This window comes from Colossoma macropomum, unplaced genomic scaffold, assembly GCF_904425465.1.
Source record: "Colossoma macropomum unplaced genomic scaffold, Colossoma_macropomum, whole genome shotgun sequence".
NCBI lineage: Eukaryota > Metazoa > Chordata > Actinopteri > Characiformes > Serrasalmidae > Colossoma > Colossoma macropomum.
Window position 1 is genome coordinate 32,815,879 of NW_023494807.1, and position 15,987 is coordinate 32,831,865.

General features: G+C 38.4%; 1 protein-coding gene across 1 annotated transcript in view; it reads left to right on the forward strand.

Moving 5' to 3' along the window:
* The window catches only part of vav3b (vav 3 guanine nucleotide exchange factor b), a 92,594-nt gene that overhangs the window by 25,065 nt on the left and 51,542 nt on the right, over positions 1-15,987 (forward strand). The window contains exons 3-7 of the mRNA XM_036556610.1: positions 3,986-4,044; positions 4,525-4,590; positions 11,427-11,526; positions 11,865-11,957; positions 15,917-15,985. Of these exons, the coding sequence (XP_036412503.1) occupies positions 3,986-4,044; positions 4,525-4,590; positions 11,427-11,526; positions 11,865-11,957; positions 15,917-15,985 (387 nt within the window). The remainder of the gene's footprint in view (positions 1-3,985; positions 4,045-4,524; positions 4,591-11,426; positions 11,527-11,864; positions 11,958-15,916; positions 15,986-15,987) is intronic.

The following is a 15,987-nucleotide window of genomic DNA, read 5'->3' on the forward strand; positions in this document are numbered from 1 at the left end:
AATCAATGACTTCCAATTTTCAGCAGTCAGAGCCTCAGGCGCCAGACAGTCAGACCCTGAGCGTTCAGAGGAAGTCTATAACAGTAAATCCAGTTCAGTTCGGCTTTTCTCTGTTAAGGAGCTTTATTTTAAAAATGTAGAAAAGTAAATAAAAAGGAAAACAACCAGATTAGCTGTAGTTTTTAAAGATCTGGTCATTAGAAGAAATCAGGAATTGTTTCTGTTATTCAGTTAAAAAATGTAATTTCCCATTTGTACAGTTGCACCCACGCAATCACATAGGCGTCCATTCCGTTTATCCACAATTACCTGTATGTGTTCTCAAAGACGGTCACTCTGCTACAAGTCATATTGTGCAACACATAGATATCCATTGCATTCACCCACAGTTCACTGAATAGACACCCATTCATCCACACCTCACTCTGTGCAATCACATAGACACCCATTCACCCACAGTTCAGTTTGTGTGATAACATAGACATCCATTCATTCATGATTCACTTTATGCAATGACATAGACATGTATTCATTAAGGATTCATAGTGTATAATAACATAGAAATCCATTCATCTACAGTTCACCTTTTGCAATCACATACACATCCATTTACCCACAGTTCACTTTGTGTGATAACATAGATATCCATTCATTCATGATTCACTTTATGCAATGACATAGACCTGTATTCATTAAGAATTCATAGTGTATAATAGCATAGACATCCATTCATCTATAGTTCACTTTTTGCAATCACATACACATCCATTTACCCACATTTCACTTTGTGGTGGTAACATAGACATCTATTCATTCATGATTCACTTCATGCAATCACATAAACCTATATTCATTAAGAATTCATAGTGTATAATAACATAGACATCCATTCATCTACAGTTCACTTTGTTTCATCGGTCACTCAGTGCACTCACTGACAAACATATTTTGTCCACACCACTTTTTCTCTCTTACAATGCAGTCAACACAAAGTGATGCATGCAAACCCTCCAGTGTTAATCAATGAGCTTTTTATATCGGACATGCAGAGTAAACAGTGCAGCTGCACACAGTTTGGTTTCACTTTGAGTGTTTTTTGCCGCTTGCAATTATAGAAACATCAAACCGTGGGTTTAGTGGGCAGGATGATCGGCTAGTGAGCAGCGCCTGATGTTTTCTTACGTCATAGCAGACCTAGTTATACAAACCCTGCTCTAAAAAAAGTGAGGGCTGTATGTGAAATGCAAATAAAAACAGAAAGCAGTGATTTATAAATCCACTATGAACTGTGACAAAGACATAGGCAGGATATGTACTGTGTGACAATTGATGCCTGCAACATATTCCAAAAATGTTGGGATGGGGCAATTTAAGACTAAGAATGTTGTTAATGTTCAGAAAACATTTAAAGATGTGATGTGATCATGCTTGGACATTGAAGGAGCATCCAGGAAAAGCCGAGTCCTTTATGAGTGAGGGTGGGTCAAGACTTAACACTTTGCCAAAGAATGCATCAGCAAAAAATCCACCTGTTTAAGAACAGAGGTGGGCGATATGGCAAAAATATAACATTGCGATACTTTTCACGATACACGAGATGTCATAATATTTATTTTTTCAGACATCTGAAACAGAGAAAAAGAACCAGCAGTGCTACACAAAGTATACTAACAACAACTGTAAACACAATGATTTCTGTTCAATATTTGGCACTAAATCCAGTTATACAGGACTAATTCTGCTCTCTTTATAATGAAACATGCAGTTAGTCAGCGTCTACAAGCACTGACAGTATACACAGTATGATCAGAAAAGCTGCTGGAGTCTTTAAACACCTCAGTGTCACTGCTGGACTGAGAATAGTCCACCAACCAAAAATATCCAGCCAACAGCGTCCTGTGGGCAGCGTCCTGTGACCACTGATGAAGGACTAGAGGATGACCAACACTGTGCAGCAGCAGATGAGCTATTGTCTCTGACTTTACATCTACAGGGTGGACCGACAAGGTAGGAGTGTCTAATAGAGTGGACAGTGAGTGGACACAGTGTTTAAAAACTCCAGCAGCACTGCTGTGTCTGATCCACTCGTACCAGCACAACACACACTAACACACCACCACCACGCCAGTTTTACTGCAGTGCTGAAAATGATCCACCACCCAAATAGTACCTGCTCTGTGAGGGTCCATGGGGGTCCTGACCACTGAAGAACAGGGTAAAAGGGGGCTAACAAAGTATCAGAGAAACAGATGGACTACAGTCTGTAACTGTAGAACTACAAAGTGCACCTATATAGTAAGTGGAGCTGATAAAATGGACAATGAGCGTAGAAACAAGGAGGTGGTCAGAATGTTACGCCTGATCGGTGTGTTTACAAAATATAATGAAGTTCTTAAGGTGAAACATTAAATGCTGTGTTTTTGTACTGATTTCAGTTTAATGCAGGATTCAAACAGAACTGACTAATCGCTGTTTTCTGTTTTTTAAAAGCACTTTCACACGCTGTCCCAACTTTTTTGGAACAGTGTTTATAATAATATTTTGTTATTTGTTTTTACTGTCTAGTTGCAGCGCTGCAGGTCGTGCTCAGCGTTCACTGCCCGTTATGTGGTGATCACTTGAGAGGTATATGGTTTGTAAAACAGGTGTTTTGAGGTCGCGACGCAAACCAGAATCATTTCATCTAGATGTTAGCACATGTGAGACACACACCGCACACAGTTCTGAGAAACGGATGGAGCTGGAATAGTGAGACCACTTCCTTTACGAAACAGTGCGGTGTGTGAAAACTTTCTTACAGGTTCAAAGTGGCAGCTCAGAAATGTGACCTTAAGATTTGGGCCTTTATATTTTAATGAAGGGTTTACATTGACAAGCGTGTTATACCAAAGCTTTCTTTGCCTCCCTGATTCTTAAACAATGCGTTTATTCTTTTCCTTTCTTCTTACATGAATCAACAATATGCTGTCAAAAAGTTTGGGCACCCCTTCCAAATTCCATGTTATGGTAATAGTAATAATAATAATTTAATTTATTTATATTGTATTATTTAATACACAATTACTGTTTATTAGCTAAATTTAACAGAGAAAAACATAAAATGTAGACTGTGTGAATGTTTTATCATATTTTATATTGTTTATTTAGTTTTTTTTCCAATTTGTTAAACAAAATAAATGGAAAAAAAAATACAGTAAAAAACAAATATTGCAGTGCTTCAAGAAATTTTCACGATACATGATATGTCACGATTTTTTTTTTCAGACTTCTGATCAGCTGGAACAGAGAAGAAGCATTGCTACATTTTAAAAAATCTATCAAAAACTGTAAACACAGTGATCTATATTTAATATTTGTCAATAAATCCACTTAAACTGGACTAATTTTGCTCTCTTTATAATGAAACGGGCAGTTGGTCAGTGTCTACAAGCACTGACGACAAATACCATGTGATCAGAAAAGCATACTGTGTTGTATTGTGAAATAATTTATAACAATAACGATATATATTATCGTATTGTCCAGCCCTAAAAAATGCACAGGAAAAGTTTGCAGAAAAAGTGTCATATTTGACTCTGTGGAGGACGTGTAACTTATTTTTACTTAGAAAACCAACAACAACATGGAACTTGTAATGTTTTGTATGTGTGTGCAGTAAACATCTGCTAAAGCATGTTTTACACATGTGGCGCCTGAATGTAACAGCTGCACCGTTTAAGGTGGAACAGAAAATGATGTATTCTTGATTATTTACACAGTCCAGTGGGTGGTTCTTTAGGGAACCAAACATGGTTCTTCTCTGACACTGCAGCAAAGAACCTTTTTTGGCACCTGTATTTTTAAGACTGTGCTCTTGGAGATCAGCTATATTCATAAAAAAGTTAAGAAATTGTGTGTTTGTGTGTCAATTAACTCAATATTTTTGAGATTGAATTTTGCTGTAAAAAATATATTGATCAGTTTTTTGATGTTTTTATCGTTGCAGGTGATCGACACGTTGTCCAAACTCTCCCACACACCTGTTGCACTGCAGTCAGGAATCAGGTGAGTCTATATGCAAAACATCACACTGTTAGAAATGAAGGTTCTGTTCAGGTACGTTTTTCGTTCATCAAGGTACAAACAGTGTAAATGTTCCCTCAAAGCTCCAACAGTGGTTTTAAGGTCTGATTGTGAACCTTAAATAAGTGTTTTCCAGGTGAAAAGTTCGTATTTGTACCTTTTCATAACCGAATGTTTTAAACAGAACAGTAAAATAAAAGCCTGGAGGCGAGACGGGGTGTGTGGAGTCAGTACAGCTTAGAACATATCATTTCAGTGGATTATGGTTCAGTTATGTTCCCTGATCAAAGGTACTGAGATGGACCCTTGACGGGTTCCACCCCAGTGACAAGAGGGGAACTGACCCAGTGACAGTTTAGTACCTTTATTTCTGAGAGTGTAGAATGATTAGCTTTAATTTAACCTCTAACAGCCAAACTCGGCTGAATGAATGACTTGTGTGTTGCTGTGTGTTGATCTCAGGCCGTTTCCCACAGAAGAGAGTGTGGAGAACGAAGACATCTACATCCACCTGGCCGACCTTATTGAGTGAGTGTGAATTTGCTCTTTAACTCTTTAAACTAAATTAACAAAATTTCTTCCTTTTAATCTACTCTAACCTTAATATTGTGATTTCTCAAACGTGTTTTTATATGTAAAGAACATTATCTGACATTTTAAGCAGCCAAACACATGAATATGACTGTATTTCACACTTAGGTGGCCTTTTATTGTCACTCTAATGAAACAGATCAATAATAGTTGTTTCCACAGTGATGTGAATTGCATTCTGAATGTGTGTGCATGCTCTAAAAACAGCTGAATTGCTATGGTGTTTGAGGGGGTTGTTACAGTGTCCCTGGTGGTTGCTAGGGAGTTGCTGGGTGGTTGCTATGGTAAGGGATAGAAAATAATATATAATGCAAAAAATAAAAATAAAGAAACAAACAAAGCAACCTCTCTCACTCAAAGTAACCATATTTAAGAGTAACTGTTGTGACCCAGCATTATTAACATAATCCAGCAATGCTGGGTCAGATTAACCCAGTGTGTGTTCTGTTATGTAGTGACCCAGTGCTGTTATGAAAGTCAGTCATATTGAGTTGTTTTTAATCCAGTGCTTTTTATGAGTGCACAACACTGAAGGCAGCATGGAGCTTCTTTAATACAGTGATAGGAAACACAGTCACTCACAGAAAGCTCCAATTCCACATACTGATCCATTTTACTGACCAGCATGGACACTGACACTCTCCAACTACTCAGGGGTCGGAGTTTAATCAGTTAAAGCAATTGTTTAAGCCAAAATTCATAGGCAAGGCAAGTCGAATTTATTTATATAGCACCTTTCATACACTGCGGTCATTCAAAGTGATTTACAAATATAAAGATAATTCAGATTAATTTGAAAAAAAATGTAGGAGCACAGAAATTAAAACACAATTAAAAAAGAAAGAAATTAAGCATTAAATTTAAAATCAGATTAAAGATGAAATGAGGATAATAGTGTGGCGTTAGAGGAGAGAAGTGCAGTAGAGCTAACAGTGTTTTTTAATTGTTATAAAGATGTTTGAGATAAAAAAACATCTCTAAATGCCAAAAACACTGATAAATAAATAAATAAAAACATACATTACTAAAAAAACAGTACTCTTAAAAAAGATGGTTCTTCAAGTTCTTTAGTAAGACAGTGGTTCTATATAGAACCATGAACGTCAGCATGCTTAAATGGTTCTCTGCATGGTGAAATGGTTCTTCAGATTGATGGAGAATGTGTTGTACAAGGTTCTGTATGGATCCTTTTTAAAACTTCTATATAGCTCCAAAAATTGGAGCTTGTAACAATAGAAAAACCCTATTTGGTTCTAGACCTGTCCAGGGTGTGTCCTGCCTTCCGCCCGATGACAGCTGGGATAGGCTCCAGCACCCCACCGCGACCCAGAAGGATAAGCGGTTTAGATGATGTATGTATGTATTTGGTTCTATATAGAACCATACACCAATCTAAAGAACCATTTCTCCATGCATAGAACCATTTAAGCATGCAAAGCTTCTATATAGAACCATTGGGCCTCCTTCATTAATACCTCCCTGAGTTTGTTCTTAAGTGTGTTCTTGATAAAGGTCCTAAGAAAAAGTCTCCGTCAGATTCATGTCATGTTCTTACAGCGCAGAACTGTTCTCACCTTTGAGCTCTTGAGTGTGTAGATTCTGTTCTTACCTCAGAACAAATCCCAGATAAGAGAACATTGGTGACTCAGAGTCTTCGTGAAAACTGCATAAGTGGGTTTAAGAAGAAACTTCTTCTTATGAACGGTTGGAGAATGAGGGCCGTTGTCTTTATTAAAGAACCCTTAAAGATCCATCCATACGTTTAAGAGTAGGGAGAGAGAACCGAAAACAGACTCAGTGTATATTAGAACAAAGTACAGCGCTGAGTCTGTTTTCGGTTCTCTCTGTGATTCAGTATTGGTGTGTTTTACCAAAAGCTTATATCTGTTTTTAATCTGATCCACTTCTTTTAATCTGATATTGCTCTGAGGTCCTTCTCAAGCAAGTTCCTCTTCTTCTGCTCCGGCAGCTGCTCTTCATCGTACAACCAGTTCCGGTGGTATTTCTGGGGGTGTGGTTATGAGTCACGAGTGAGACAGAGGTGTTGGGAAAAAACACCTGTAATCTTCGTTATCAGAGAGCAAATACAGACCAGACGTCTGAGAGCACGTTGAAAATCTGAGATTGTTTTGGTTCAAACCTGGAAATAAACGACGTTTTAGAACTGTGAGAAATTTAAAGGAAAGAAACGAAGAAGAAATATTTAAGATTCTGCTCTGTTTCTGTCTCACTGCTCAGACTGAAGCAGGTGTGTGGAGCTGATCATGTTGAGCTGTTTGTACTAAAAGCTCAGAGTGTGTTGTTTAGTCTGATCTCTTCCAGTGAAGCTTGTGTTCAGACTCTCAGCTGGATCTGATCTGCTGATCAGACACTTTCACACTAACCTGTGGAGCCCATGCATCTCGAGTGCTCACTGTCATTAAAGGGGAATTCCGGAGTCATTCAGAGTGGTTTGATGAGAAACGGTTCGTTATAGAGAAACTTACCGACTCAGATGTCTTTACAGTGGTGGTGACAGGAACCAGGGGTCGCCATGACTACAACACAAACATAGACATTTTATTTACTATCCAGAACCACCAGTGAACCTACACGAGTCTTCTGAGTTTATATGGGATGTTGATGATGATAAATTAGTGATAAATCTAAAAATAATAAGTTTTCTTCTATTTTGCCTCACAGCGCCTCCGCCGCGAATGGACTGAAGTAAATTGATTAAAATACATTTTAAGACGAAACCTCACAAAACTAGCATTAAATCAAAGTGTCAGACATCAGGCAGCATAAATCTGACCGTTAATGTAGGAACTTTCTGTGAGGGACCTTTTAGAGGTGGACGTCTGGTTCCTATCACCACCACTGCGAACAGTTCTGACTCGGTAAGTTTCTCTAGAACAGAGCGTTTCACACTAAACCACTCTGAACGACTCTGATTACATCTCAACCATTTAATTATGTAGAATTTTTGAAAAATCGATGAGTTCCCCTTTAAAGCAGAAGGGGGAAACACCACCAAATACTAAGAAATTCTGAAATTCATGTTGTAATGAGACTTTTTGTATTGAGCTTTTCTACACTCTTTTTTGTAAGAGTTCTTCAAGGGTTGTTTAGTAAAGAACACTGCATGATTAGAAGGTTCTTTGAATCGTGAAAGTGTTCTTCAGATTGATGGAGAATGTGCTGTAGATGGTTCTCTATGAAACCTATTTGAAAAGCGTTCTATATAGCACCAAAAAGTGTTCTGCTATAGTTACAAGCTTGACATTGTAACAATACAAGAACCCATTTTGGTGCTATATACATGTGGAACCACGTACGGCATATTCTCCATCAATCTGAAGAACGCATTCACGATGCGAAGTCTATACTGGTAAGATGCTGGTCTATACTTGTTTATGCTGGTTTATTCTGGTCCAAACTTGTCTATGCTGGTATATACTGGTTTATGCTGGTTTATTCTGGTCTAAACTTGTCTGTGCTGGTATATACTGGTTTTGCTGGTTTATTCTGGTCTAAACTTGTTTATGCTTATCTATACTGGTTTTTGCTGGTTTATTCTTGTCTAAACTTGTCTATGCTTATCTATACTGGTTTTTGCTGGTCTAAACTTATCTATAATGCTCTATACTGCTCTATGCCAGTCTATGCAGGTCTAAGTTTGTCTATACTGGTCTATGCTGGTCTATACTTATCTAAGTTTGTCTGTACTGGTCTATGCTGGTCTGTGCTGGTCTAAGCTTGCCTAAGCTTGTCTATACTGGTCTGTGCTGGTCTAGAGTTGTCTATACTGGTCTATGCTGGTGTATACTGGTCTTTGCTGGTCAACACTGATCTAGAGTTGTCTATATTGGTCTATGCTGGTCTTTGCTGGTTGAAGTTTGTCTGTACTGGTCTTTGCTGGTCTGTTTGTCTGTATTGGTCAATGCTAGTTGGCTAGTGCTGGTCTATGTCAGTTTGTGCTGGTTTCTGCTGGTGTAGCTGGTCACCAGGTTGGATCTTGCTGGTTTACCAGCAAACCAGCATCCAAAATACAACACATGCTGATGTTGCTGTTTTTTCTAGCAGGGATTACAGACGTCCTGTGGTAGACTGACATTACCCACCCAGCCCCATAGAAAATGGATCCCGTCCCAGTAGTGCTACACAGTGTCAGAAACCCAGTTATCAAGTGTGCTAATCGGTGGAGTATAAGCCTTCATTACTTGTTAGCCGTTTGCCTCGTAGCTCGAGTGCAGAGGCACAAACTTCAGACACCAAATATGTCTTGTTTGATCGACTTCACTGGAAGTAAAGGGGGATTTGAGGTTTTTCCAAACTGTTCTTTTAAATGACACATCTCTAAAGGCTCTGAATGGATCACCCACAGCACGACAGGTACAACCGGGTTAATGTTAGATTTACGATAAACCTGAAATGAAAGAAAGTCCCTCTGTTTTTCACACTAGTGGGTTAAAGTCGCCCACAGACTTCTGTAGAAACCCACTGCAGTTTCTCACTGACAGTAAAACACATAATAATGGAGCTGTTGGTGTTCCTAATAAGATAATAAACCCACACTCATGGAATATGAAGCTTTAAATGGGTACCATTTTATGGTAAGGAACACATATTAGGGCTTTATTAACACCTTAAAAGCTTATTACTCAGTAACTACAGGGACTTTAGAGCAAACTGACTCAGCTGTAGGTTATAGAAGTATGTACAACCCCATTTCCAAAAAGGTTGGAACACTGTGCAAAACGTAAATAAAAACAGAATGCAATAATATGCAAATCATTTAAATCCTATGTTTAATTGAAAATAGTACAAATACAACATATCAAATGTTGAAACTGAGAAATGTTATTGTGTTTTTTATATGCCCATTTTGAATTTAATCCCAATGCAAGTTAAAACTTTACCAGGCAAAGAAGAAACCATATATAAACAGGATCCAGAAACGCCGCCACCTTCTCTGGGCCTGAGCTCATTGAGGATGGACTGAGGGGAAGTGGAAAAGTGTCCTGTTGTCTGACTAATCAAAGGTTGAAAATCTTTTTGGAAATCATGGACTCTGTGTCCTCCAGGCTAAAGATTATGTGGCTTGTTATCAGTGCACGGTTCAAAAGCCAGTATTCATGATGGTGTAGGGGGGCATTAGTGCACATGGCATGGGTGACGTGCACATCTGTGAAGGCAGCATTAATACTGAATGATATATACATGTTTAGTCAACATATGCTGCCATCCAGACGACGTCTTTTTCAGGGAAGGCCTTGATTATTTCAGCAAGACAATGTCAAACCACGTTCTGCATGTATTACAGCAGCATTGCTCTGTATTAAATGAGTCCAGGTGCTAAACTGACCTGCCTGCAGTCCAGACCTGTCACCACTGATAACATTTGGCACATTATAAAATAAAAAGTACGACAAATGAGCCCCTGAACTGTTGAGCAGCTGAAATCCTGTATCAAACAAGAACAGTAAAACATTTCACTTTCTAAACTACAGCAGTGTCTCCTCAGTTCCCAAATGCTTACAGAGTGTTGTTAAAAGAAGAGGTGATGAAACTCAGTGGTAAACAGGCCCCCGTCCCAACTTTTCTGGAACGTGTTGTTGGCATCAAATTCAAAATGGACAAATATTTTTCAAAAAACAAAAAAACCATCAGTTTCAACATTTGATATGTTGTCTGTGTACTATTTTCAATAAACTATAGAGTTGAAATAATTTGCATATCATTGCACTCAATTTTTATTTTGGAAATGGGGTTATAGTAAAACTTTGGGCCAGCCGGTTCTCTGTTCAATAAAACCCAAACTACACCTTCTAAATGGTTTATTCACTCTGTATTAAGCTTTACTTGTTATAACTGTAGGTCTGTTATGTGAAAATCACTCATAGTTGTGATATTAGCTGTGATAATGGGCAGTTATAATAGATAATGGAGGAGTATTTTGCAGTGACATATCATGACATATTAGTGTGTAATTGGCAGCATTTGCTTCCTGTAGGTTCTAGATAGTGTACAAACTTGACATTGTGACAAAAGCAAAATCCTTTTTGGTGCAATATAGAACAAGAAAGGTTCTATAGAGAACTATACACTCTTAATCCCATAAATGGTCAGGGTCCACCGGCAGGCCCAAAGTCTTATTACACACTTCTGTAATCTAAGAATAGCATTGGAGTCCCTGTAGTTACTGAGTAATAAGACTTAGTATGTAATAAGCCTGGGATTTTAAGGGGTTAAAAAGATGGATCTTCAATGGCTCTATATACAACCATGAACACTCCAAGTGTTCTTTGCATGGTGAAATGGTTTTTCAGGTTGATGGAGAATGGGTTGCATATGGTTCTATAGCACCAAAAAAGGTTCTTCTGTTATTATACCAATCAGGCATAACATTCTGACCTCCTCCTTGTTTCTATGCTCATTGTCCATTTTATCAGACATTTTATTAGACACTCCTACCTTGTCAGTCCACCTTGTAGATGTAAAGTCAGAGACGATAGCTCATCTGCTGCTGCACAGTTTGTGTTGGTCATCCTCTAGTCCTTCATCAGTGGTCACAGGACGCTGCCCACAGGACGCTGCCCACAGGACGCTGCCCACAGGACGCTGTTGGCTGGATATTTTTGGTTGGTGGACTATTCTCAGTCCAGCAGTGACACTGAGGTGTTTAAAAACTCCAGCAGCACTGCTGTGTCTGATCCACTCAGACAAGCACAACACACACTAATGTTAAAAAGTCATGTTTGTGTGTGTGTGTGTGTGTGTGTGTGTTACAGTGAGCAGGTCCTGGAGGACATCTATGATCCTGTATATGGTGATGTTGAAGGAGGAGAGATTTATGAGGATTTGATGAGGACAGAGGCTGCAGCTCAGACGGTAAACACTGATCACTGATTAAACTCCCACAGTTCCACTCAAACCTGCGGGATTTCCTTTAACACTGTACACTCCTGGTCAAAATCCATGTATTTTCATTGCTGTGATTCTGATTCTGAATCTTTTTTTTAAATACATTGACTAGACATCGATTTAACTGCCATATAATCACACCAGCAGAACTGAATGATCAAGTGATGGTGAAACACAATGCGGTGAATCATTTCCTAAAGGATCATAATAAAATCAAATGGTTCTACGATTCATCAGAGCTGTATTAAAAACCCTCTGGAATAATAAGCGATGATCGTTCGGCGTCTGTGTTTGTGTATCAGCAGAAACAGGCTGAAGTGGACGTTCGGAGCTGCTGTCTGTCCGAGATTAAACAGACAGAGGAGAAGTACACAGAGACTCTGGAGTCCATAGAGAAAGTGAGACTAAACCTTTATTTCATATTTATTCATAAACAGTGAACATCAGCCTCACTTTTAAACTGTCTGTAATACAAATGATCACGTTTTCTTTGTTGGTTTGCAAACACTGACCATATTAGTGTCTCCTGGACTGGCTGGCTGCTGCACTGTCATTAGCTTAGCAGCAGTTTAGTGTCAGTTTAACACAGATTCACTTAAACCAGATTGCTCTGTCAAAACAAGCATGAGTCTCACTCAGGGGTCGGCAACATGCGGCTCTTTTCCTGCCCTGTTGTGGCTCCACAGCTGAATTAGATTAGTATGTAAAAATAAAATAATCCTCCTTTACAGTAAAATAAAGCTCTGCTGATCGTTCAACACAGTTTAACAGTAAATGGTCTTAAACTCTGGAGTTAATGTAGAACTGCTAATTCACCCTTTAACCCTGAAGATCAGCGCAGACTGCTGGTCACCATAGCAACACAGACAATAATCTCACCTAGCTAGTAGCTAACGAAACAGCAAAGAGAGAGATTTAAGATGAACATCGATAATTTGGAGATGAATGGACTTATTTGTGTTTATAATCACTCCAGTTGGTTTCCTGATACGTTTAATCTGCAATGAGAAACTGAAACACTAAAAAGTCACAAGGTTAAAGTCAATTTGCCAGCTTTTCATTCAAATTTTCCCGTTCCACCTTAAAAAGTGCTGCAGTTACATTCTGGCGCCTCAGGCACCGTTTAAGGTGGAACTGAAGCTGGTGAATAAGAAGCAACTTCAGCCTTGTAAAAAGTCGAACATTGGGAGACATTTTACAAGAAACTGTTCTACTTTTGAGGTAACGTTTCCTGCTGGAGATGCGAGAAAAGCAGCTATAGCTGAGCGAAAGCTTAAAGCAGAGCAAATTAAGTCTGCGTTTTCATTTATATTATATTTTTAGTCCATACTAGTAGATTAACATATACTGAGACAGATTTACAGCCAAGATGGTGAAATTGACATAAATTGTTGTGGCTTGCAAGGCGGTTTGATTTTTATTGAAAGGACAGAATGGCTCTTCTTAACATTTGGGTTGCGACCCCTGGTATAACTGTTCCTCCTCTAAACCTCCAGTGAACCGGACGTGCTGTCAGGTTACGTCATGATCAGCCCAAACTAAAACAAAACACTGCATAACAAGGACATATTTTGTTATATGAAAGCTTTCAGATGTCGTTCTATATATTATATTAACATTTCAACAGAAGCTGCACACAAAAAACTCAGAAATTCCACCTGATATATTTAAATAAAACATTCATTCAAAAACATTTTGAAAAGGCCTAATCAAGACTGCAGCCATTAACACTTTCTAGCTGATTACGCACCTTAATGTGTTTAATTATGCAATATAGCATTTAGTTATGCACAGTATTATATGCCTAAAACGTCTGAGCCTCAGATGTGCTTCAGTTACAATAATTTGGCCTTAAACCTCAGTTAAACCTGAGATACAGCGACATCTAGTGGCAGATGTGTGATTTTTAAATGACACAGTAATGGGGTTTAGTTTAAACTGCAGCTGTGCTTTAAACTGGAGCTTCTGAGGACACAGCAGCTGAGTTTAAGAGCCTGATTGACTCATTCAGGTTTAAACTCGGGCTAAACCTCAGCCAAGCTAATGACAGTGCAATGGCCTCAGCAGGTTTATTTATAGCAAATTATCTCATACATGTAAATACATGTGCTAGCTTGGGAATAAAGCCAAAGGCCACGCCCACTTTATACCTTCTTGTGATGTCACTCATCAGCACTCAAACCTACCTTTGGGCCAAAAGAGCTTCAATAGAACAGTGTTCAGACTGCAGACAAATCAGATTTGTTTCTCAAATCTGGGGCCGGATTCAAGAAAGTGTCTTTTCAACTCCTTGGGACCACCGGTGGTTCCAACACGCACCTCGTCTTATTCTTCATAACTTTCATATTTCATAAGCTACATTCTAAAGGTGGGGGTCGTATGAGGCTGTAACTGTCTTCTTTCCAGTCAAATAGATGGGTGATGTCATTTTAAACCCTTATAATAAAAGACTGAACTCACAATTTTCTTTTCTACTGAAAGTCGACCCATTTTTCCACAAATCTGGGCTATAAATTATAAACAGATGGCGTCTCTTCAGTGATCTGCTCTGTAAACATTACTTTTATAAAATAATACAAAGAGCGTCTAAGATTTTTGGCTTTCAGCAGTAAATTGTAAGCATATAGCAATATGTGTAGATCATAAAACACATGTTCTGTTAATTTGAGGGGAGCTTGTACAAAAATAATTAAATAAATAAAATAATTTACATTTATTTCATGCAGTTACTGAATAATTTGGCTTACGATTTGGTCATGTAAATTCAGAAGGACAAACCAAAATATACCCTGGTCATTCCTGAGAAAAAAGTTACGAGAAATTGTTCTTCTTCAAAAAACTTCTTAAGAATTATTTTCTTTTCTTAACTTAAGAATATTTATTAGAATGAGTGTTATTCTTGAAAATATAATGTTCTTAAATGTTTCTTAACCTTCCGTCAGACTCGCACTCGTCTCAGGCTGTAAGGGTCGATGAGGTCAGCATCTAAATTTATCTCAGACGCTTCCTCTGCTGCTCCTCATCCCACAGTTATCGTATTCTCTAAGGAGGATGTTGTTCCTGTTGGCTGTTTCTTCCCCATCACCTCAAAATCTTGTTGGCTAAACGCTTGTTTTGATGTTTTTCCTCCATTTTGCTCCTCTGAGTGGATTAAACTAAATAACAGAAATAACAGTTAATACACATTCAAAATGGTAAAATGCAACAGGGCCAAGTAGAAAACTTAAGAAAAAGTGAGATTTCTTAAGAAAATCTTAAGGAAATAATTATCTTAAGAGAATATTTGAGAACTTCATAAGTGTTTTTTTCGAGAATTGCATTTAAGAGCATTCTTATGAACTTCTTAGTGTTTGTCTTAAAAACCTTCGCAAGTTTTTTCTTAAGAAAACTTTCATGAATCCGGCCCCTGATCTTTTGAGTCGACTGTCCGCTCTGTTATTTACAAGTGATCAGATCAGATTTGTGTTTCCAGACATCACCAGTCTATCTACTTGGGTTGCCGTGGTAACGACGTAGGCGTCAGTAACTATCCGCTGGTGATGCAGATTTCAGTTGCAGATGCAGGAGAGATGGAGGAGCATCATCTCCCCTCCAAACTCTTCAGAACTCTTTCCATAATCATGAATCTCTGGAGCTCTTCTTGAATCCCAGCACTTCATCACTCTGGATCGTCGCTGTTTGTCGTGTTGCGAGTGACAAAAAAGACACTTTGAAATCCGATCTGAGCGTCCAGAGCGTCCAGACTGCGACGCATCTGTAAACATCGGACTGGAGTCGCATTTCAAACCACCTCCAAATGTGGTTTGGATCTTGCAATAATCAGATTTGATGAGTTTTTTTGCTTTCCAGACCATCAAAAATCAACCTGGATACAATCTGGAAATGCCAGAAATCAGATTTGGGCTGTCAGTCTGATCACGGCCTATAGGCTTTTAACAATAGTTCGGAAAAGAGAACGGTCAAATCAGTATTTTAGACAAAACCTGCTCCACACACCAAGAAGATCCTTGGGTGGACATATAAATATTCACAAAGCAACAGCACAGAAACTAATTTATGATAAACTAAAGTATAATAATAATAATAATAATAATAATAATAATAATTTTTATTTATATAGCACTTTTCAGGCTGGTGGCAGCTCAAAGTGCTTTACAGACAGGATAAAAAGCTCAACAGTGATACAAGAAATTATTATTATTATATTATTAGGTATTAATTTAGTATCATAGAAGAAAATGACAGTATTTTTTTGTACTTCAAAGAAAAGAACCAGCGGCTAAATTCAAATATACAAACACATTCCTAAACACTTTAAATCCTGCGTTTGTGCTGTGATCTTTCCTCTTTTTCTCAGTACTTCCTGATCCCTCTGAGGAAGTTCATGACCACAGCTGAGATCGACAAAGTGTTCCTCAACATACCAGT